General features: G+C 36.0%; 1 protein-coding gene and 1 non-coding gene across 2 annotated transcripts in view; both read right to left on the bottom strand.

The window, feature by feature from the left end:
* Positions 1–568: 568 nt before the first annotated feature.
* EDA7 (embryo sac development arrest 7) overlaps positions 569–25,311 on the bottom strand; it is a 44,659-nt gene continuing 19,916 nt past the window's right edge. Inside the window, exons 7-17 of the mRNA XM_090001543.1 lie at positions 22,503–22,561; positions 22,297–22,417; positions 22,140–22,208; positions 21,288–21,340; positions 21,068–21,176; positions 5,857–6,027; positions 5,516–5,674; positions 5,242–5,334; positions 4,030–4,200; positions 3,564–3,784; positions 569–1,063 (exon numbers count right to left, since the gene is read on the bottom strand). Of these exons, the coding sequence (XP_089857669.1) occupies positions 715–1,063; positions 3,564–3,784; positions 4,030–4,200; positions 5,242–5,334; positions 5,516–5,674; positions 5,857–6,027; positions 21,068–21,176; positions 21,288–21,340; positions 22,140–22,208; positions 22,297–22,417; positions 22,503–22,561 (1,575 nt within the window). The 3' untranslated portion in view covers positions 569–714. The remainder of the gene's footprint in view (positions 1,064–3,563; positions 3,785–4,029; positions 4,201–5,241; positions 5,335–5,515; positions 5,675–5,856; positions 6,028–21,067; positions 21,177–21,287; positions 21,341–22,139; positions 22,209–22,296; positions 22,418–22,502; positions 22,562–25,311) is intronic.
* On the bottom strand, positions 7,959–8,080 carry LOC149842689 (U6atac minor spliceosomal RNA). Its single transcript, XR_016431273.1, has one exon. It is a non-coding gene; the product is annotated as a U6atac minor spliceosomal RNA (small nuclear RNA).

Here is a 25,311-nt window from a genome sequence, read left to right as displayed (position 1 = left end):
TAATCAAAGTTGTAGCCACAGGAAAACTAGGGGAGAAGATAATGCCAGGGTGTGGTGTACCTGGAGAGTCACATGCTGTAAGGGGGCGAGCACAACCAAAGATAGAACGGTAGAAAGATGACCTTTGCTCTCATTTATCGACCAAGAGTGATTCTCCTTTTTTATTGATGCACCTGATACTGAATTGATACAGTTGATCAGTGGAACACGCATCACTTGAAACATAATCTTAGGAACGAGATAATATTTCCAGTATCTCGCAGATTCCAGACCATGAGGACGCACATCATTCCGAACAACACATTTTCGACAGATACTTGTGCACGTGATGAAATCCTATAGCAAGAAAGACATGGTAAAAAAGTCGGTTGCATAATATAAGTGAACCACTGAACTACTGATTCAATACTGTTAGGATGAGCGTGTTGTACAAACATAAATGAGGAGAAAAAAATGTGAACATATTACATATCTAATAGAATGGAACTTATGAAGATGATAAAATGGATACCTACTGTGGTTGAAGATATATCACAATAGCCGCAGCCGAGTTAAAAAATGTACGCGATGGCATGTGATACATAAATGTGATCAAGAATGGTGAAGCCAAAAGAGGGAGGTGATATCTCAAGTTAAATACTATGCCAACTCTGCCAGTTTCTCTTGCCTACTTGACAAAAGAAAATTAAAATATGTACCTCCAACGTACTTGTATCACCATCTTCGGCCTCTACCTTTGCTCCTACCTCGGCTACCACCTTTGCCACCTCTCTTATGTCCTCTTCCACGCAACTCTTCTCTATCAGGTTTAAGTCCCAGGGACTCAGTACCTCGTTTCTTTCTTTCTTGCTGCTCTTCCTCAGGCTTCCTCTTGGCCTGGCTCTTTGAAATGAATGACATCTCCCGCGATCCACCAGGCCCTTTTTTCACAGCAGCAGTTTCATTTGAAACCTGCTTTTCCAGGGCAGCCACCCTTTCTTCCAAAGAAAGAGCATCCTCCTTGGTGAGGGAAGCACCGCTCCAAAATGCCTCAGCATGGCGTGCATCCTTCACCTCATAAAGTCTGCATCAATTTCAATATTAGTACACTATGCACAACATTACACTATATGTGTTGGGAGAGAGGGAGAGAGCGAGCCTAGAATCTCCTATCCCTAAAAGATCTTGTAGATGTTTTAGATGTGAAGGAGATCAACAATAGAGGGATGCTCAATGTTAAAATATATTGTTTTGTATATATATGGGTTATTATTTGGTGCCTTTTAAGGCACCAAATTATATGGAACTATTGAACTGAAAATCATACATTTTAGTGTTTTTTTTTAAATTAAATCTTATGAATGTGACCTACAATGTTTGCTTGGTAGGATATGAGTTTTGAATCATATGATTGTGACACATAAGCAGGTTTTTTAAGAGCTTCAAAAATGAATGGTCTACAATTTCATAATGTGTTGATTGAGTTGATATTTATAACTCAAGAAATAAAAAAATCATATTTTTTGAATCACTAAAATTTCATAACTCAAGAAATCATATTTTTGGACAGAAACAACACAATCCAAGGCTTGATCCTTAGCAAACCAACCTTCCTGAACACATCTATGTGGTCAGATTGAGTTGATAAAGCCTGAGCGTATAATTTTTATCTCAATAGTTCCATATAATTTGTGCTTTCAAAGGCACCAAATATTATACATATAGGGTAATACATCCCTACTAAATGAAACATGCGAAATGGGTTTTTCGGGCTTTTTTTATTTTTACTTGATTTTATAGGGATCAGCTCTTGAAGCGTTCGATTTCGACACATGGGTGGGTTTTTTATAAGGTTCGAAAAATCAGTGGTCCAAAATCTTTGTAAATTTTCGAGGCTCCAAATATCATTTTTTTTCATTGAAAACACATGATCCAGGTGTGGATTCCTAGTAAATCGACCATGGCCAACACATTTATAGGGTTGGAACCGCGAAGAAAACACCGGAAAAGCCAAAAAAGACATTTAGCATGTTCATTTAGCATATTTCATTTAGCATGGATGTATTACCCTATATATAATCATAGCTTGTAAAATAGGGTATTATGTAAAAATTTTCCTTTATTTGTTCTTTATTTTTGTAATAGGTCATGCCCATTAGGGGCATTTTTGTCTATTTTTTATTTGTTCAGCTAGTTGAGCTAGCCCTCTTATATATATATATATATATATATATATATATATATATATATATATATATATATATATAGAGAGAGAGAGAGAGAGAGAGAGAGTGACTAGAATATGAGAACCAAAGAACTGGAAATATGGACATTTCCAACACTTTTTTTGCAAATCTAATCATGTGGATGTGATTGACATGATGAATTTGATAGGAATCAACCATTGGATTGTGTATTTTCGATGAAAAAATATGATTTTTGAATGCTTGAATATTTATGAAGAATATAAGCCATTGGTTTTAAAACCTCACATCCATACGGCTAGATTCAAGAGAAAAGAATAAAAAATTCATGAAATTTGTGGTTTACACATTAGTTCTCATATTTCCAGTGACTATATATATATATATATATATGAACAATATTTGCTACTAATGAGCTAGAAATCATAGGTGCAAGTTGTATCAACTCAATCTAACCACATAAATATGGTTAGCATGGTTTGTTTGCTAAGGATCAAGCCCTCGATCATGCTTTTCTGATGTAAAAATGTGATCCTTTAAGTTATGAAATTTTGACACATTGTGGGCCATTGATTTTTGGACCCCTTTGAAAACCTAATAAATTATCATATAATCACATGATTCAAAACAAGTTTCCTACTAAACAAACCATGTAGATCACATCCGTAACATTTGATCTACAAAAAATTGAAATTTGTTGAGGAAAAGAGTGATTTCTACTCATTAGTTCCTTACCTTCATTAGTAGCCAATATTTACCCACATATATATGATCTCTCCCATATTTTTTCAATGCTTCTCTTAAGCACTTTAAGATCAATAAAATAAATTTTTTTTATTGTGCTTGTGCTCTTTAGTGCATTATATTGTGTTTGCCCTTAATGGCCTAGTGCTTGTGCACACTTTTATTTGCCTATTGTAGTTTTGGTATTGTATTCTTCTTTATTATTTCATTACAGCTCAATACACAACACGTACTCAATTTTGAGATCCCATCAAAATGTGGCCCCCTTTCTGACTCACAGAGACAAGGAATAACATAACGTTACTCATTTGCTTTCCAAAACCATATCTCACTGTCAATTTAATCCTCCAAAAAGTAGATGACACATGTAGGCCATCCCATGATAGATGCTTGTGGTAATGATCTTTTGACAGTAGAAAGTGGGTAGTAAGAGAAGCAATCAAGTAAAAGATAGCTTCATCAATTTATCTTCAACAAACTTCCGCTTTCCAAGAGTTTTCCTTCCAAAAGAGATGACTGTAGTTCTATCTTTCTAATTGCTTATTCATTTTTCTCCCTTTTGCCAAGTATAGGACATGGCTTAGTGGTTCTCTCTTCATGGCAAAACTGAAAACAGAAAATTCTCTGGAAGCATACCTTGGAGCTCGTGCTGTTCTCCTCATATTTCTATCATCATCCTCATCTGCCTCATTTTCTGATAAGTTCGGAGCTGTTGATGCATCAGAGTCACTGATGCTCTCCTCTTCATTATCATTGAGAACACGCTCAAAATGTTCCTCTATCAAAGATGGTTGTTTCTTGGAAGAATTGGGATGTAGTGCCAGATAGTCATGGGAAAGCTCATCAATTTCATAGTCCTGTCACACAATTGATTAAAAACCTTACGCACAAACATCAACTAAATTTCTTTGGCCGTGAAAAATAGTATATCAGCATGCTAAAGACAGGCTTCGATTAGGGCAGCAATATAAGTCATTCAGCTATGTAGCCGAATTAGTTAATCACTTATCATACAGTTGAAATGAGGCAAACTGTGGCCAGAAGGATGACATAGAGGTAGATGAATCTCCTCCAAAAAAAGACAGAGGTAGATGAAAAATACCTTGTCTTCAAAGATTGCTGCAAAACGTTCATCCTTAAGTAGCTCATCACCCAGTCCCTTCTTTTTCTTGGCTTTCTTTGTGTCAGCATCTGCTTGACCATCATTGGCTTCTGCATTTTCAAGCAGACGTGCAGCAAGCACCTTGTTTACCTTAGGAAGTTTTCTCTTGATCTGAATAGATAAATACAAAAGGAGCCATCATTAATCTTAATGATGTAAAAGAGACAACAGAAGTGACCATGTCTACACTCATGGAATTCTGCTTTCATATGATGATGGGCAATCGAAAAAACAAGACAGGATCATAGTTCAAAAAGCAATTGAAAGAACAACACAGGATCATAGTTCAAATAAATCTAAATAATGCCACATCTTAGAAAATGAAAGTTAATTCACTATAGACAGATGGATGACAATCTTGAAAGAACAATGAAGAATCAGAACCTCAGTACTGCATTCAGACTCAAGGATGTCAAGAGGGAGCAAGGAGACCCCAGTTCTCCCAATTGCATGCAAGGAATTGCAGTAGCTGGCAATTTCCATACCAGAAATCCCAGTTTTCAGTTCTCTTGCAGATACGTGGCAGCCTTTTTATAGGTTTCTAGTTAATATTTTAACAGAAATGCTCAGATAGAGGTGACTTCATAGGTTTCTAATAACTATTATGTCAGAAACACAGAGTCCTGGAAATCCTTTTCGGCATTTCTAAACAGGGAAAGAAGATAGCAGGTATCTAGGTCACTTCAGTGCTTATACTTTGCAGCAGCAGCAGCAGGAGGAGGAGGAGGAGGAGAAACCATCTTTTTTGTATGCTCAGCACAGGCAGAAAGTTTTGATTTTCGAATCAATAGATTTCTGGTCAAATGAATAGGTGGTGAAGCACCTACCTCTCTGCTTCTTCAAAGTTCAAGTTTTAAATTCTTTTTCCTTTTGTATTCTTTTCCTCTTATTCAACTTTTTTCCCTTGTTTTGATTTTTGTCCTTTGTGTGGGTGTGTGCACATGCTTGAGTCTGTTTCTTGCATAATTTTCACAATTCTTTTTTACTTCTACAGGATCATAAACCCAATCTCTTTCAGTGTAACACAGAGCTTCTCAGCCTCATTGCCTTAAAACCATTACACAAAAATATATAAGAGCAGAGAAGTTAAATAAACTAAAATTTCAGGAAATAAGATATAGCATCAGGATCAATAAGTCAGGAATACTGAACCGTAATTCGAGCAGCACGTTCTTTCTCCATTTTCTCTTGTATTCGTTGTTTCCGGTAAGAATCATATGCAAATGGATCTGCCAAACTTAGTGCCTGCAATATTTTGAAAAAAGGAAGGAGAAAAAAAATGAGCATCTTACAGAGAGTTCATTATTTCTCTCACCGATTTGCACAAATTATCAGAGAAGGATGAAGAGAATTTCAAAGAACAAATTGAATTTTGTACTTAAAATGCTATTAAGAACTTATATAGAGAGAGAAGTGGCAGACGTACCCGTTGATAGACACGGTAATCAATAAAAAAACCATGCATGTAGGCTCTTAGGAGGTCAGTGCCAATCAAATTTGTCAATTTCAGGCGTTCAATATCTTCTTTAGTCAAAAATTTATAGTTATCATAGATAGTTGTTTCTGCACTCTCCTCAAGCTCTTCCTGTGTGGCAACAGTTCAGAAGCAGTGATATTATGAGCACTAGAGGATAACTTACAGAGAGGGAATTAAGAAAAGACTAGAACATCACACAAGAGTAGCTTCTGAAAAAAAATAAAATAACCACAATGATGATGATTATGATAATGATAAAATAATAAATATCAAGACTAAACAGGTTATACCGTTAACTGCTCTAGGTAGGAGCACCACTTAGGGGAAGGCCCAAGAGCAGGAATAAAATATGCTGGTATCTGGCTAGACTCTAGAGCCAAAAGCAACAATCCACTCTCTCCAAAAATGCAAACATCATTGATGGTTCCAGCTGTTGGTTCAATACTGGCCATTACATCTCCCTATAAAAGAAAATAAAAATATCACGACTTGCAAAAACTTTTGATGTTCACAATGCATTACATGAAGCAACCACTCAATGATTTTTCTCTACAAACATATTTCAATTTACAAATATCCATACTTCTTTAACTTGCATCATCCAGTCATTCAGATAACATGCATCTGTACGATTTAAGAGACACCTTTGATTCAAGTAATTATCCAATCTGGTTTAGTAATGTCACCCTAAAAACATGGAATATAGCACAAGCATACATGCATAAACTAGCCAGGCAGCAGAAATTTGAAAGGCAATCAATGATTCATCCAAACTTCTCAGAGAGGAAAAAGAAAAAAGTTGCATATGAAGAAAATATTAGGCATCTTACAAGCTCAAACCATGGAAAACATCTTACAGGCAAAAGTATAGCATAACAGTGGCCTTGTGAGTGGTGGGCGAGAGAAGTCTATGCTGTTAAACACACTCGATTTAGGAAAAAACAAGGAGCTATTAAAGATGATTCCATTCTAAGAAATTCTTACATCTTGATTGATTAAAAGATTTTTTTTCCTAATTTGGAGAAGTTTCTGGTTGGATACCTTTTCAATTAAAAAAGAAAACTTAAAGAAACAAATTGTTTTTTAATCTTTCCATTTTTTTAAAATTCAGGGTATGAAAATTGTCAATCCATCTTCATCAGAATTGCCAGAAGTCAAGACCGTTTTAGAGTTCACTGGCTTGTTTTGCTTATTGAGGGATGTATTTAAGCCCCTTTTGATATCTCATTCTGTGTGGAGGTAACGATATGCCTGATGAGAGCTGCAGAAGAAGATGAGGATGCGTACCTAGATTTGCAGAAAATCCTGAACTGAAACCCATTGCAAATAATGGGCAGTTACTTTCTGGTGTAACATTTTGCGCACATGTAACACAGTAAATAAAGAATAGCTTGCTTCTTTTGACAATTCTAGTTTGAAACAAGCCAAAATAACAGAGGACATTTTGGCATGCTTGGACACCTGCAACCCATAACCCACCATCTAGATAGCTAGCAGTTGCAGTGTGACACTAACACAAGCCTGTTGTCTATGAATGCTAACTTTTCTTCACAATAGCCCTTCTTCCCAAATATTACAGCCTTTCTAGTTAAAAGGCAAGTGAAATGAAACAAGATGTGCACAATCACAATGCCAACAAAGGGCTACACAAGTGCACGAATCACAATATGGTCTCTAATGGACCAATTACAATCTCACAAAGGAGATATACAAAACACAAACTTCACAACAGCACAATGTAAAAAATAATGATTTTATAATCTCAACAAGTATGTTTGAAAAAGCATGCATAAACACTTACCAAAGGCTCTATTTATAGAGCAATACAGCAGTCAAAAAGGGAGTGAAGGGAGGCAGACCATCATTCGTTAACAGTCAGAAATATGGCCGTTGGGAGCAGTCCAACGACTAGTTGGACTGCTTCCCAACAGTCACAAACAGTTTTACATTAAAAATGAAAAGAAAATTAAAAATCTAAAAAGACAATACAGTCCCTATTTGACTGTATTTAGTACAACATATGAAATTATTAAAATACTCCAGATATACATATATTGTATGAATATATATAATATCAGGTGTATATATATATATATGTGTGTGTGTGATGTAATATATCATAATTTTTCCTTTATTTTTAATTTTATAAATATTTTTAATTAAATAATTATATTTTTGTGTCTGAAATTAAAAATAATATAAAGAATTATATATATATATATATATAGAGAGAGAGAGAGAGGGGCTGAAATCTAAATGGACCTTGACTTGGGTCATGGGTCCAGCCAATACCCATAGTACATCCATAAGTTTTTTTCTTTAAATAAAGAAGAATTTAAAACTTCAACTAAAAGAAATATATATAAGTATATATATATATATATATTAAAAGAGATAAAATAGGGAAGAGTTCTACTTTTAGTAGAACTCTATCCCATATAGGGGGTGTCACCTCATAAGAAGAGTCCCTCTTCCTTTATAAGAGAGAGGCTAAGTCTATCTTTCCCAAAAAACGTCAAGGAGAAAGAAAAGAGAGAGAGAGGATGAGAGAAAGAGAGAGAGAAAGAAGGGTGCCACCTTCTCCACCTTTTTCTTCTTCTTCTACTACTAATTTTTGCGTATTTGCAGCAAAAAGGTACGGGTTCTTCTCTTTTTCGATAGAACGAGGGTTTAGCATGGCCTAAATCACATGGGTTTAAAGGAAAATCAAATATGTGATTTTCTGCATGTATAAAATATATATTTTCAGCATTCTTGATGCTTGAATCTGATTTTCTGCATTCATGAACATGCCTGTGACTTTTTGCATGTATAAAATATGTATTTTCAGTGTTCTTGATGCTTGAATCTGATTGTCTGCGTTCATGAACATGCCTGCGATTTTCTGCATGTATAAAATATGTATTTTGTGCATTCTTAATGCTTGAATCTGGTTTTTTGTATTCATGAACATGCCTGCGATTTTCTTAATGTATAAAATATGTATTTTCTGCGTTCTTGATGCTTGAATCTGATTTTCTGCGTTCATGAACATGCCTGTGATTTTCTGCATGTATAAAATATGTATTTTCAGTATTCTTGATGCTTGAATCTGATTTTCTGCGTTCTTGAACAAGTCTGCGATTTTCTATAGTCTTGAACATGTTTTCTTTTTTTCTACATGCATAAGTCTACAATTTTTGCATTCTTGAATAGGAATACAAAACTGTGATTTTCGGTAATCTTGAATATTTATATTTCTGCGATTTTTCTGCATATACATGACTGCGATTTTGGTTTTCTTGAACAGGTCCGCAGCAGGGATATATAAATATATATGTTGTCTGCGTTCTTGAACAGTTTCGCAGCATATATATATATATATATATATATATATATATATATATATATATATATATATATATGATGTCTTCGTTCTTAAACAGTTTAGCAGCAGATATATATATATGATGTATGTGTTCTTGAACAATTTCACAGCAGAGATATATATACATATGTTGTCTGCGTTGTCGAACAGTTTCACGACATAAAAACATGTAATCAGTCTGTGTGTTTGACTATGTCCGCAGTACTGACATACATGTATATCAACCTGCGATTTGGGCTGTTTTCGCAGCTTAAAATATAGCACTGATATATATATATATATAAGTCTGCAAATCTGCACCGTTTTACAGCTTTTACACATGCAGATCAGACTACGTTTTTTACTAAGTTTGCAGCACCGATATATATGTATATCAGTCTGCAAAATCTGGATTGTTTTGTAGCATATATACATATATATCAGTCTGCGTGTTTGGCTATGTTCGCAGCACTGATGTACATGTATATCAGTCTGCGATTTGGGTTACTTTCGCAGCATAAAAACAGGTATATCAGTCCACGAGCTGGACTGTGTTCGTAGATAATATATATATATATATATATATATATATATATATATATATCAGTGTGTGATCTTTATTGTGTTCGCAGCCCTGATATATATGTATATCAACCTGCGATTTGGGTTAGGTTTGTAGCCTTGATATATATAAGTATATCAGTCTGTGATCTTGATTTTATTCGCAACCCTGATATATATATATATATATATATATATATAACAGTCTGCAATCTTGATAGTTGCAATCTTGATAGTAGATGCAACATATATATGTATGTCTGCAGTCTTGTTAGAGTTCACAACAAACATGTATTTTGGACAATTATTCAATCCGTGAACTATCTCTGCATGTTTAGTTATACATTGTCGGTCCCAAGCCCGGATAAAGGAGGAGGGTTGCGGTAGGCCTGCGACAGCCAGCATAAAAACTTAGTCATACCCTATGAATATGAACCAATATGAGAATTTCGTTGGGGCGTTCCCTTCTGAGTGACGCGTTGTACTCTATAGGCCCAGAGGCAGTGATAAATGGGCAAGGGTTGCTAGGTCGTCCCGGAAGCGACGCGTCACACCGGCGCCCGGGTGTGGTGTCAAATAGGCAAGGGTTTCCTCACTTTGTTGGACGGGTGGGGGTAAAGAAGTTAGTCCAAGACCATAAAATTAGGTTAGTCACTTGGAACACAGGGTCTTTAACTGGTAAGTTGGTAGAGTTAGTAGATGTTATGCGTAGGAGAAAGATTGATATTTTATGTCTACAAGACACCAAATGGGTAGGTGAGAAAGCAAAAGTGATAGAACCTTGGGGATATAAGATTTGGTATAAAGGAATAAATAGGAATAGGAATGGAGTAGGGATTGTTATGAGTCGTGAGTTTATAGATAATGTAGTTGAGGTCCGTAGGAAGGGTGATAGGATTTTACTTATTAAATTAGTATTAGGTACGGATATTATTAATATTATTAGTGTTTATGCACCTCAAGTAGGTTTAGATGATTCCATTAAGCGACAATTTTGGGAAGATTTAAATGGAGTAGTACAAGGGATATCTTATGGAGAAAGGCTTTTCATCGGCGGTGACCTTAATGGGCATGTAGGCATTAGTAGGGATGGATTTGAGAGTATCCATGGAGGCTATGGTATAGGAGAAAGAAACGAAAGTGGAGAAAGGATTTTAGATTTTGGTTTGTCCTATGATATGATCTTAGCAAACACTTGGTTTAGGAAGAGAGAGTCTCACCTAGTAATATTTAAAAGTGGGGTTAATACGAGTAAGATAGATTTTTTCCTACTTAGAAAGAGATATATGGGTTGTTGCATCGATTGTAAGGTTATACCGGGAGAAAGTGTAGTTACACAACATAGAGTCTTAATTTTAGATCTTAGAATTAGACAATGCCGCAAAAGGGATAGACATAGGATAGATCCTATAATTAAGTGGTGGGCACTGAAAGGAGCTAAACAAGGAATGTTTGTAGAGCAGGTAGTTAAGGAAACTGATTGGTGTCTCGAGGAGGATTCAGAATCAATGTGGAATAAGATAGCGGGTGACATGAGAAAGGTGGCTAAGGAGGTATTGGGTGAGTCTAAAGGCGGTGCACCGCTAGGTAAGGATACATCGTGGTGGAACGAGGATGTCAAATTAGCTATTAAGGTTAAAAGAGAGTGTTATAGAAATCTAAGTAAATGTCGTGATAATGAGAATTTGGAGAAGTATATGATAGCAAAGAAGGAAGCTAAAAAAGTAGTTCGGAACGCGAGGGATAAGGTATATAAGGAGGTTTATGACAAGTTGGATACCAAAGAGGGTGAGAAGGATATTTATAGGATTGCAAAAATGAGAGATAGGAAATCGAGGGATCTGGGTATGGTTAGATGTATCAAAGATGAAACGCAAAGGGTTTTAGTCAAAGATGAGGAGATTAAAGAGAGATGGAAAGATTATTTTGATAAGCTATTTAATGAAAGTCATGCTCAGGATCTTGGAGACTTTTTCATTCCATTTCATGAGATGAATCGTGACTTCATGCGCAAGATTCAAAAGAAAGAAATTGCAGAGGCTTTGAAGAAAATAAAATCAAGAAGGGCAGTTGGCCCAGATGGTATACCTATCGAGGCTTGGAAATGCTTGAGAGAGAAAGGTTTAGAATGGTTGACAAATCTTTTTAACAAGATTTGGCGGACAAATAAGATGCCTAATGAGTGGAGGAAGAGTACTTTGGTGCCTCTATATAAGAATAAGGGTGATATACAAGATTGCACAAACTATCGTGGTATAAAACTCATGAGTCATACTATGAAACTTTGGGAGAGGGTGATTGAGTCTAGGTTGAGGAAGGTTGTCATGATATCGGAGAATCAATTTGGTTTTATGCCTGGAAGATCTACTATGGAAGCTATACATCTTCTTAGACAACTTATTAAGAGAAATAGAGAGAGGAACAAAGATTTGCATATGGTTTTTATTGATTTGGAGAAGGCTTACGATAGAGTACCTAGGGACGTTCTCTGGTGGACAATGATGAAGAAAGGTGTTTCTCTCAAGTACATTAGTATAATTAAAGATATGTATGAAGGAGTACTAACCAATGTCCGCACTCGTGGAGGGGTGACAACCAATTTTCCTATAACGGTTGGGTTACATCAAGGATCTGCTTTAAGCCCTTTCCTATTTGTTATAGTGATGGATGAGATTACGAGATCAATTCAAGAAAATGTGCCGTGGTGTATGTCGTTTGCTGATGATATTGTTTTGATTGATGAGTCTAGAGCTAGAGTTAATGCTAAGTTAGAATTATGGAGACAGACATTGGAAGCAAGAGGTTTTAAGTTGAGTAAGAATAAGACAGAATATATGGAATGTCGGTTTAGTAAGCAACGAAGTAGTGATGAGAGTGTAGTGAAGCTTGGTGCGCAAGAAATACCGGTGCATGATTGTTTCAAATATTTGAGATCTATCATTCAAAAGTATGGAGAAATTGATGGAGATGTAAATCATAGGATAAAGGTTGGGTGGATGAAATGGAAAAGTGCAACTGGAGTGTTGTGCGATCGTAGGATGCCATTGTGGTTGAAGGGAAAGTTTTATAGGACGACTATTAGGCCCGCTTTATTATATGGTACGGAATGTTGGGCTGCCAAGAGACATCATATTCAAAAAATGAGTGTAATTGAGATGTGTATGCTTAGATGGATATGTGGAAATACAATAAAAGATAAGATTCAGAACGAGGAGATACGTAAGAAGGTAGGCGTTGCACCCATTGAAAATAAGATGAGAGAGAATCGTTTACGGTGGTTTGGACATATTCGGCGAAGGCCTAATGATGCTCTAGTTAGAAGGATGGAGAAATGGGAAAATATATTAGTTAAAAGAGGTCGGGGTAGGCCTAGGAAGACATGGATGGAGATGATAGGAAAGGATATGAATGCTTTGAACCTCACCGAGGACATGGCATTGGATAGAAATGATTGGAGGAGAAGGATTCATGTGGAAGACCCAGAATGATATTCTTTTTTGGTTCATATCGTCGACCCCAATTGTTTTGGGATGAAGGCGTAGTTGTTGTTGTATTCAATCTGTGAACTTTTAACTGTTTTCACTTCTCTGACAATAAGGTAAGACTTTTATACATAGTTCAACATGCATTTAACAAATTTCTGTGATTGTACCATGAATTGTGTTATGAACATGAAAATTTGATTATTTATGTGTGTTTCATGTTCACTAAAAGATCTTGTAATGCTATCTGATTATGGTAATGCCTGAATTACAGATGGGTCTTTTGAGGCCATGAGCATGTGTTGCTCATGAAATGTTAAGTTATAATTTGCATTGCAAAGATTTTGTTAAAAAATTTGGTTTAATCGTTGATGTGACAGGCCAAGGGCCTGAAATTGTTATTGCATGTGAATTTACATAATTGTTCTTATGTGAAGAACTTTAAATTAATTAAGATGATAAAAGAGACCAAACTGTGTAATAATTTTCTTTTATGGTGTCCTTCTGAAAGGGTGAGAACCTTTGATGACGATCATGAGAGACCGTGAGGATACTTAACATCGTGTGCATTTGTTGTCCCCAAGAACTCAATGTGTGGTTCGTGCTCCCAGCCACAGTTGTAGGAAACTTTCAACTACTTTGCTTGGGGGTGGTGTTGTTCACTCAACTATAGTTATTGGTACACCAAGAAAGTAGCATCAGTGGATGTAGATTTTCTTGATGTCCGGGCATTAGGTGAAGATTCCTAATGTTCTGATTGATGGTATGGATTCCTGATATCGATTGAAGAACAAGTTTAGAACTCAATAATTAAAATACAAATTGTGTTAAGCTATAACTGGGAACTGCCTTGGTCCTCGAGAACTTTGCCCATTTTTTAGTATCAACGGGTTTGTAAGAAAGTGAAAATTAAATTTGTGCATTAAATAGGGACATGCATGCAAAATCAATTCTGATAATTTAACTTAAAAAGTTATTCATGCATGTTGCATTGATTCATGCATCCCTAAAGGTTTAGCATTGATTTCATGCATCCCTAGATGTTTAATTTAGCATGAAATTGTTGATTGCTTGTCTGAACTGCTTAAATTGTAAGTTGTTCTGATGATGTGTTATTTGGGATTTCGAAAAGGTCTCGTACGAGAACTTCGGTTCTTACCCGGATTTTAAAAAAAATAATTTTCAAGTACTCAGGCACCGTGATAGAGGGACTAAGGGACTGGTTGGCTAGAGGGCACGAGGGTTATGATCTGGTGGCCCAGGTTCTGACGTACACTAGAGATTTTGTTTTGATACAAAAACAATGTGAAACTTAATTGAGTAAATGAAATTTCAGTTCGTGGTATAAATTTATTCTATGTCTGAAATGGTTGATTGGGTTGTGAATATTAAATTTGTAATGTACTTAAAGACTATGTCACACAGACTCTTCCGACAGGGCACCGCACCCGCGTTGCACCCGCACCCAAGCAGGTGCAACACTTGGACACAACTTCCTTTGTGTTAGGTGAAATCAACCACACTGAGGTCCATTTCTATCCAAAAGTAGATTCAGTTAACCCTAATCAAGTTCATTTTTACCTATATTATATATATAAATACATAAATGCACACAAATACACGTAGTGTTAACTTAAAACTGTTAAAAATTATATATATATATATATATATCCTCCCCACACCCCCGCACCCAAGTTTTTTTTTAAAGTGCCGCATCATCGCATCCGTACCCGCACCCGCATTTATGTGACATAGGCTTCAGGTCCTTGGGAGGTTTTTTGCAATTGTTAAAAAAAATCCATATTTTTGAGGGTCAATTTGGGATCGTTACAATACGTAAGGATCTCATCCACATGACCTTAGTTGTTGCTATCGCCATCGCCCTATATTCAGCTTTCGTGAAAGATAAAGGTGTTTTCTGTTGCTTTTTGCATATCCAGAAAATGAGGGAATCACCTACAAACACATAAAACCTGCACTTGAGTGTCGATTATTGGATCTCCTCCCCAATCAGAATCAGTATAAGTAATAATATTTAAAGATTATTAAGATGATCAAAATAACCCTTTAGATATAGTCTTCTTGATGTAGCGAACTATACTTAACACGTCACTCATGTGAACTAACGTTAGGCACATGCTGAAATTGACTTGCAGTATGCACTGCATGTGCAATATCCGGTCTAGTAATAGATAAGTACATTAGTGATCCGATAAGTTGCCTACAAGGAGTTGGATCATCTAATAAAACTCCATCTTCAACTCTCATTTTAGCATTTATCACTTCAGAAGTATCAACATATTTTGTGTATGTGATTCCCGAACGTGCAACAATATCAGCTGGAAACTTTATTTGAGACAAAATGTATCCTCTTAGTGAATATGATACTTCAATACCTAGAAAATATCTCAAAAAACCAATATCAGTCATATCAAAAGATTTCTTAAGCATAATTTTAATTTCTTCAATTTCCTTCTGATCATTCTCAGTGATGATCATATCATCAACATACAAGAGCAAAATGATAAGTGAAGTAATTGTAGATCTTACAAAAAGAGTAGTGTCAGTATAACAGGATTTAAACCCAAAATTTATCAATCTCACTAAATCAATCATATCATGCTTTAGGAGCTTGTTTAAGTCTATATAAAGTCTTCCAAAGACGAAGAACCATACAATTTTCAATAGTCAGACTAAGGAGAGGATCCATGTAAACTTTATTTAAATTTTCATTTAAGAAAGTAAGGTTTCTTCATAATCTATACCATATTCCTTGGAATACCCTTTTGCAACTAATCTTACTTTATATCTTTCTAGGGATCTGTCACTTTGTGTTTTGACCTTAAATACCCATCTACATCATGTTGTCTTGTTTCCCTTAGGAAGATGTTGGATGTGGCCTTATGTAATGCATCTAATTCTATTTTAATAACTTTTACCCATTATTTTATGTCTTTGGCTTCTCTAAGTTGAATGGCTCATGATATGAGTGATTTGCTAGGAGACAAACATTTCGGAGGTCTAGATATTGGTTCAGATCTTCTAACACTAGATTATTCTATACTTGTTGGTTGGTTATATTTTTATAAAGTACATGAATGCTCCCCATTATCTCATCTAGAGTTATTGTATAGGGTTATGAGTTGGTTTTGTTTCTTTACTTGGTTCATCATTTGACTCAACATTATCACTAACTTCATTACCATCATTTTCAATGTTGGACTTAGGCAACAAGTCAAACAATAAGGCATACTCGAATTCTTCCTTAGTTTTTTCAAGATCAAATCCCTTTTTCTTTTTCAAGAAATGTTACATTTCTAAATACATAAAGTTTATCATTTTTAGAGTCATAGCATCGATAACCTTTTTTATTTTTGGCATATCCAAGAAAAACACATTTAATAGCTTGAGGAGAGAGTTTGATGTATTTTTCAAGTAACAATCCTTAATCTTTTCAAATCGAACACCCTTAATCTTTTCAAATCGAAAGAAATCTTAAAGAGTTTTTCAATTGAAGATTTGTTTTCTAAAATTTGAGAAGGCATTTTGTTTATCAAATAAACCGTGGTGAGAGCGGTTTCGGCCCAAAACTTCTTTGAAACTTATTTTGAAATAAGTAAGGTCCTAGTAGTTTCAATAATATGACAATGTTTTCTTTTAACAAAATTTCATTTTGTTGGGGAGGACTAGGGCAAGATGTTTGGTGCAAAATACCATAAGTTTTTAGATAGGATTGAAAATCATTTGAAAGAAACTCCCCCCCCCCCCCCGAGTCGGAGCGGAAGATCTTCATATTTGTTTTAAATTGATTTTTAACATGATTATGAAAAATTTTAAAACATAAAAAAACTTCAGATTTTAGTCTAAGGAAGTATATCCAAGTGTCTACTAAAATCATCTATAAATGTAACATAATATGAGTAACCACCTTTTGACATAACAGGAACGGGACCCCATACATCCGAATGCACTAATTATAGATTCAAAAGGCATTATTTGCATTTTTCCAAGTATACAATTTTCACATACAAATTCTTTTTCCTTACAAAATTTTTTTAAAAATGAAAAAATGAATAGTTTAGATATACTTGGATGTCCTAATCTTTTATGCCAAAGATCCAAATTAATTTCTTGGATATGGTTACAAAAAGAGTCTTTAGGTAGATATAAAGAGTCCATATAGTAAAGGTCTCATCTTTTATGGCCTTGCCCAATCAGCTTCCCTAACTGAAGATCCTGAACCCAACAAACCTTAGATGAGAATAATATTTTACACTCATAATCGAAAATTTGAGAAACCAAAAAAATATTTAAATCAACTTTTAGAATAACCCTAACATTTGAAACAAAAAAAAAATTAATCATTGTTAAGGTTTCCTATACTTTTAACTTTTAAAAAAGTACCATCGGTGGTTGACGCACATGAAAAATATGAACTAGTGCAATCGGATAGTAGGGACTCATTATGAGTCATATGAAAAGAAGCTCCTGAATCCAAAATCCAAAAGGACTTACCCGAAGGAAAAGAAAAGGAGACAGCGGCACCGGATGTAGATGGAGTGGCTTTTAGTATTTTTGAAACAGTCTCCGCAATTTGGGCAATTGTCAAGTCATTGAAGTTGCCCCCATTATTTGATTCTTGAGGTTCTTCACTTACCGCGGCCACCTTTTTGAGTTTGAGACAATCCGGTCTTATGTATCTCAGTTCTTTACAATAGTGACAAGTAATTTTACCACCCTTTATCCTCCCCCATTATGTCCTCCATTGATTTTTTTCTCAAAATGAGGAGGTTTATAAGTTTTTACAAAAATTTCAGGTCTTGATACAACAAGCACCTCATCACTAGACTTGTGCATTCCAAGTCTAGTTTCTTCTTGACATATTTGAGCAAGGACATCACTTATAGAAGGAGGATCTAACTTGCTTAAATTTTGATCGAAGACCATATAGAAAAGAGAAGATTTTCTCTTTCAACTTGTTGCTTTCTCATCTCAACCGCCGAACCTTCTCATATTGGTTAAAACATAGCCAACTCATCCCAAATGGGAATAAGAGACCATAAAAAACTCTTACACTCTCATCTCCTTGTTTGGTAGTACGTACCTTGTCTTAGAAATAATATATTCTAGCCATATCTTTTTGAATAAATGTGCTCCTTAAAAAGATCCATGCATTACACGCTTTTTTGAACTTGATAATGTTAGTTGCATCATTGAACTCCATGGTATTCATGAACTATGAGAGTATTTGAGCTTTGTTAGCCTTCCGATCCTCTATTTTGTCTTATGCAAAGCCTTCTTCTTTTCTTTTTTCGAAAAGAGCTTTGATTTGATCGCCTTCTCTTCTTGTTAGCTTTAGTTGGGGTTCATTAGTGGTCCTACTAATAAAACCCCATAGCTTTTTTCACTTGATATGGTTTTTTATTGCGGTAGCCCACATCAGGTAGTTGCTTTCGTTGAGCCTATAGGAGATGATGGAGGTCGATTCTCTTTCACCCATGTTAACGGTGAAAATTTTAGCTTGAAGTTGAAGAACAAAGCTTGAAAATCACTACCACAAAGAGAGCATACCCAAGATGTTTTTCAACACTAAAAGAGCCCAAGGCTCTGATACCATGAAATGAAACAAGATGTGCACAATCACAATGCCAACAAAGGGCTACACAAGTGCACAAATCACAATATGGTCTCTAATTGACCGATTACTATCTCACAAAGGAGATATACAAAACACAAACTTCACAACAGCAATGTAAAAAATAATGATTTTATAATTTCAAGAAGTATGCTTGAAAAAACATACATAAACACTTACAAAAGGCTTTATTTATAGAGCAATACACCAGTCAAAGGGAGTGAAGGGAGGCAGTCCAAACGGTCAGAAATATGACCGTTGCTTCCCAACAGTCACAAACAGATTTACATTAAAAATGAAAAGAAAATTAAAAATCTAAAAAGATTATACAGTCCCTATTGGACTGTATTTATTACAACATATGAAAACATATGAAATGACTAAAATACCCCTGATATACATATTATATATATAATGTATTTTAACAGCAAGTACCTCTATAATGGGTTGGCGGTGACTCTCCAACTACAGTGAAATGGGTCCTAGACTCCTGATAGATAGATGTCTAAAATAATAAAGGTGAGTCTACATTAAAGAGATTTCTCATGCCAGCATCAAAGAGTTGGATTTCATCCTTTGAGAACTGAGAAGTGCTAGAGGTGACACTTCCATTACCAAAATACTGAGACAACTTAGATAAAATCAAAATGTTCAGAAATACAAGATTTTGACATTAAAGATTTTAGGTGCTTAAAATATTTTCTTAGAATAGAAGTGCCAAGGCCAAGGAGAGCCATTTTTATATAGCAAAGAAAGTATTTCTAAAAACTTCTTCAACAACTGGGTACACAGTGTTAAGCCAATAGGTAGTTCTCTAAAACAAAATTATGAACCAAGGAGAGAAAGTAGTGAAATATAATCCTATCGGTGCATACATTAGCATAGCCAATGTACCAAACGAGGATCAGACTCTATTTTGACAAAAAATCTATTGCATCATATGCAGACAAAAATCATGATACAAACAGAAACTGGGACTGGGACTGGGTCAGGGAAGGATATCTCATCTTATTTGTTATCAGAACTTACAAACTTTTCAACTTCTATATAAACATCCTGACTTGAGATTGCCAAAGTTAAAGGGCAATGTAAAAAAGGATATCTAGTGATCACGGAATAAAGCAGGAAAATGTCCACATGTTGATTAGTTACTTGAATTGAAGGGGCATGTAAAAAAGGTACCAGGAGAAGTACAAAAAATTGCTTCTCAAGGTAACTAGCTTTGCTAGAAAGTCCAGGTCGTCAGTCACAAGTCACCACACGTCTAGATGCCCAGCATGCTAGGGTAGGATCGAGTTTATAATCCATCATCATCTCCATGGTAACAAATTGTAGCTATCATCCCTGCACCACATCCATGTATGTATGTATGTATGTATGTATGTATGTATGTATGTATGTATGTATGTATGTATGTATGTATGTATGTATGTATGTATGTATGTATGTATGTATGTAGTTACCATCCTGAAGATGGTTTACTTTTTCCAAACCCGCGCACAAGCAACACAAGAAAAAGATCAGGGCCATACATACATACATATATTAACTTAGCAATCAATTACCTTTACATGATGACTGATATGGTTTGATCATCATATCATGTCTATTGGATTTGTCTCTTATTGACCGTGAAAATTGGAAGGAACCTTCCCTAGAGACCCTTATCTCTATCAAAACAAAGGTTCCACCTTAATAGGCGCCATAGGATCAGTGATATAGGATAAACCCTAAAATAATGGAACCTATTGGCAATCGTAAGAGACAAAATCTTAGAGGTTGGAAAAAGCTGGCAACACCAAATAGTAGTTAAAATGATAAAGTCACAACTGTAATATGTATTCCTTTTTTCCATATTTTTTAATATGTTTATTTTTTCAAGATTCTCCTGATAGAAATGCAAGGAAACAAGATTTTGCTATTTTGGTAACATTTCAAAAGAAATATGGCCGACAAGATACTGTTTATAACTATCAGCAGTATGGTCCCAACATCAACAATCCCATCCTCTACCAAGTATAAAAATAAAAATAAAAAATAAAAAGGGGAATCTAAAAGAGGACTTTGGAATGCATGGATGCAAAAACAGTATACCAGGTTGTTAGTGAGCCCACAACCCAATATATGTGACCTAAATGGTCATCGACCACCTTGTTCTATGACTCAGGTAACCTTGGCTAGATATGCTGGTTCCACCTTGAATTGGTTTGCAAATAGTAAAATGCCAACTGCAACATGCACCAACCTAACCATAGATATATTCTAGTCTTCACAACATCAGTACATTTGACACTGGTGAGCTGTTGAAAGTCTTGTGCATCTTCAAGAAATTTTAAACACTCAAATGCACCGAGCCTCACTTTATTTCTTCTCCAAAAAAAAAAGCACCAAAATGGATTTCTTTTTTTTTTCAGTATCAATGCAATTTTTGTAGGAAATATATTAGCATAATTTTCAGCTTCAAAAAGAGCCCTTACTGACTCAGGGTCCCAAATTCGAACAATTTGCTTGTCGGTAGTTATCATGTTTGGACGGCCGGTATTCAATGTCTGGTGCCACTTGATATCCAAGATAGAAGTTCCATACCTGAAGAAAAGAGGGCTTTCAGAAAGAGCTTAACGGCATTTTTTCAATAGCTAAAACTTCAACATGAGAAACGTGAATCATTAGCTATAGTGTTTAATAGATTTTACTCACATATGGTCCTTAACATGAATAGGTGATGACTGCCGCAAGTCATATATTAAAATCTGCACATCAGCACCAAAAGCATCATACAGTTTATGAAATATAATGAAAGGCAACATTTATCAGAACATCCATAAATTACTTGATCGAATCTATTTTATGTTTAGAAAAATAATGATTTTCAAGTAAATAATTATAAAAAAGAAGAACAGGAAAACAGAGAACAAGTAGCAATCTTTAAGCACCAAGAGCTATCAATAGAGATTGTAATTGAAACTGCTGTTCACAGTTGACTATTCGTATGCATATCAACTTGTCATGAGCCAGTTTGTAGGATCTGTTTTACCGGACTCTGTCACCTCATCATTATGCTCAATATATAACATGCACTAAATTCTCTTAAAGAAAAATAATATGCACTGAATGAGCAGACTAGCAGAGAGAATCAAATGAAGTAGCTAGATCCCAAGCCGCATCTTGTAGCTTCCTACACATCATGCATGTTTCAAATCATGGACTTTAATACTCAAGATCCTACTCTGTGAATTTAGACTTTTGTCACATGCCATTGGCTTGAATTTTGTAGTTTGCAGGTTTCTAACACCATTTCAACATCTTACACAGCAAATATAAAGAAATTTCACTTATATGAGAACATGATTCAATTTTATGCTTCTCAATTCTCAAATATGGCGCTCTATACAAGGTAAAACAAGCAGGTCATGTTCTTAAGAAACAACATAGCAACATGGAAGTAATTAATTTAACATTGGCAAATCTTGATGAATAACTTATTTCTACATGCCATTTCAAAAGGTCATGACAAAGGCCATAAAGGACAGCAAATGTGTGCCATCTTGCCTTTCCAGCACTACTTCCAACTGCCATCTGCAAACCTCCAATATCATCAAACTGTAAAGCAGTGATCTCCTACATGATGGCAGAAGAAAATGAAGAATTAAACCACTTTGCTTCAGAGATTGTAATGGAGATAAGGAACAATAGTGCACACAACTACCTCATCAAAATCACCAGCTGCTTCCACAGCATTGATCCTGCCAACTGCAGATTTTGCTCTCAAGTCAAAGCATTCCACATAACCATCCTCACCACCACATGCAACCAGCCCATGGATCATACTGATTTGACAACAAATATGCATCAAAACAAATGAAAAACACCAAGTGAAGCATAAACTTATCAAAGCTCCATGTAAGAAATAACCTCTGGCGAACAACATTTACAGCGGGAGACTGAGTGCTGAGGGAGGGGAGAAAACGCCCCTGAGAGTTATAAACAAAAATTAGCGCTTGTAGCTATCACCAGGCTCACACAAAAGAAAGTGATGGCAACAAACTTTGGTAAACTAAGCAGTCCACACTTACGCAACAATCTCAAGAAAACCTCACACAGCAAATCTCAATCAGTGTCAACAACTGCTTAACATCTCCAAGAAGAATTAAACCTTACCATTTCAGTTTAAACAAGAGAAGGTGACTTTGCAATGGACAACACGATGTACTCTCAAATAAAACAATCAGCAAGCCTTACAAAGAGATAATGAACCTTGCACTAAAATAGAACAAGGTTTGATAATATAAGCTACACAGACAATGGCAAGTCATGGGTCTTTACTTTCTCCTCTTTCTTAGCATGTGATCTTGACTGTTGATTGATGATAACTAATTATTGCAAAGAAGTAAATGCAAGTAGATAGGAGAGATCTGAGAATTTGATACAGACCCATTTGAAACCGGATCCGTATCGGCATTGGATGGACTGGAGCAAGAAGAGAACCAACCCAAACCAGCCTTGGGTGGATCGGAGCATGGAGTGGAGCATGCGGCGGAGCGGATCGGCAAAGGTGGACCCGGATCCAAGGAGGGGCCATCTGGCCCTAGTGGGGCCCACAAAGGTGTCGACCTCCCCTTGGGAGGTGCCTAGATGGTCGTTCAAGGTGGTTATGAGGCCTCTTAGGTATTAACTCTAAGCCAAGGGAAGTTTTACCTATTTTTGAAAAAGACTCTTAGAATTTCCCAATTGCTTTTATGAAATCTTGTAACAGGTGATGGCTTTCTGAGCCCCCCTTGAGCATATAAATAGAGGCTCCATTTTGTAAGCTAAATATCTCTTTATCTCGGTAAGGTCTAGACCTTACTCAAGTGTGGTGGTTGATCCCTAGTGGGTCTGTTCATCATAAGAGGGCCAAGGCTGCAGCCAAGGCCCTCCATCTTCAAGGTGCAACAATCCCATTCGGTGGACTCAAAAGCTTACCGGGTGAAATCGTGTGTTCCGTGCAGTACCATCCCAGCCGTGTCAACCTTCGTAGACCATCCCCAACAAGCCTACCTTAGTCCAGTAAGTGGTCTCAGCTTTTGTCCTAAGCCCCAACCCATCTAAGAACTCTCTCAAACTGTGTGAACCTAGTTAAGGCTTGGTTTCAGCCTACTCATAAACGCAGAATCCGGACCAACTTTGAACAGTCATAATTCCCTAACCAGAATGAGTTTGGTTATCAAATTTGAACCACAACTCATAAGTGTCAGCCTCTCTGCCAAAAATCATCCCCAAACTCCGACCCAGTTAGGACAGCCAACCTATTTTATGACCCCTGCCAAACCTGAGACCCAGTCCTGTCCTGATTTCCGTTTTCTATTCCCGACTTCATAAAACCCAAACCCCGTAGAGTTAGATCCTCAAATTTTAACCAGGCCTTCCCAGACGTGTCTAGATCAATCCCTGAAAATTTGGGATTTTTCTGCCAGCCATTTAGGAGAATCAAATATTTTAGTAAAACCTGACAGACCCCAACTCAACTGAACCTATTTTCTGTTTAACCTGTTGAGACCTATCCGAAATTGGTTTTGGATCTAGTCCGAACCCCGTGGGCCAGGAACATATCAGAATTGTGTTAAAATGTAAAACTGTACATATATGTATATATAATAATATTATATTATTATATATATATAAATACATTTTTAATTTCTTTCTTTTCTGTATTTTTTTTCCTTTATTTTTATTTTTTGTCTTTATGTCATCTAGTTCAGTTTGAACTAGAATGACTGTTGCTAGTCAAGTCCTGTCCAGACTTGACTAGCAATAGAGCTGTTGGACTGACACAGTCCAACAGCTCTTAATAGAGCTGTTGGACTGACACATTCCAACAGCTCTAAATAGAGCTGTTGGACTGTGCCCAACAGCTCTATTGAGTCCTCTTTCAGCTGTGTATATAAAGGGGTGCAGCCCCTCTTGTATTTCACTCCAATGCTTCTTAAGCAATTGGTTTTTCATATCAATAAAGAATACATTTTTATTTTTATTTTGTTTCGAGTTATACCCTTTTTAAGGGTTATGCTTTAGTGTCATTCTTGACACTTGCTCTTGTTAATCAAAGCTCGTGTTTCGAAGATCCCCATTTCATTTCATGGTATCAGAGCCGCGGAAGTACTAAATCTTGAGGAAAAGCTGCCTCGGTTTCCGTGCCCGTTTGCAAAAGTGTTTGCCACTTGAAGAGAAGTGTTTTATCACTTCATTGGAGAAGATTTCACATCTTGTTGTATTGTTTTTTTTTTCTTTCTTTCTCATTTTCCTTCTTTTTTCTCTTCTATCCCTATTCTTTCTCTCGTAATCGATGGATGACAATGATAAAGTCACCATCATGCCTATGAAACTAAGCGATACGAACTATGTAACATGGGCTTCAATCATGAAGCACCATATATGGGGAAAAGGCTTATGGGGGATTGTGGATGGTTCCGATTCGGAACCTAAGCTATCTCTTACTAAAAAAGAGGGAGATAAAGACGTCCCTCTATCGGAAGAAGAGAAAATCACGGCTATTGCCTCATACGAGAAGAAATGGAGAATATCTCATGCGAAGATAATGTCATGGCTTATCAATAGCGTTGACATTAAAAAATGCTCAAGTCTTGCCAAATTTGATCATGCCGATAAGGCATGGGAATACCTTAAGAATATGTATTCCCTTAAAGATATTGCACACGTGTGCAACCTCCAAGAAAAAGTTCGA

The sequence above is a fragment of the Nuphar pumila genome, chromosome 3 (genome assembly GCF_984573655.1).
Source record: "Nuphar pumila chromosome 3, dmNupPumi1.hap1.1, whole genome shotgun sequence".
NCBI lineage: Eukaryota > Viridiplantae > Streptophyta > Magnoliopsida > Nymphaeales > Nymphaeaceae > Nuphar > Nuphar pumila.
The sequence above is the reverse complement of the archived record's forward strand: the minus strand, read 5'-3'. Positions and strand labels throughout refer to the sequence as shown.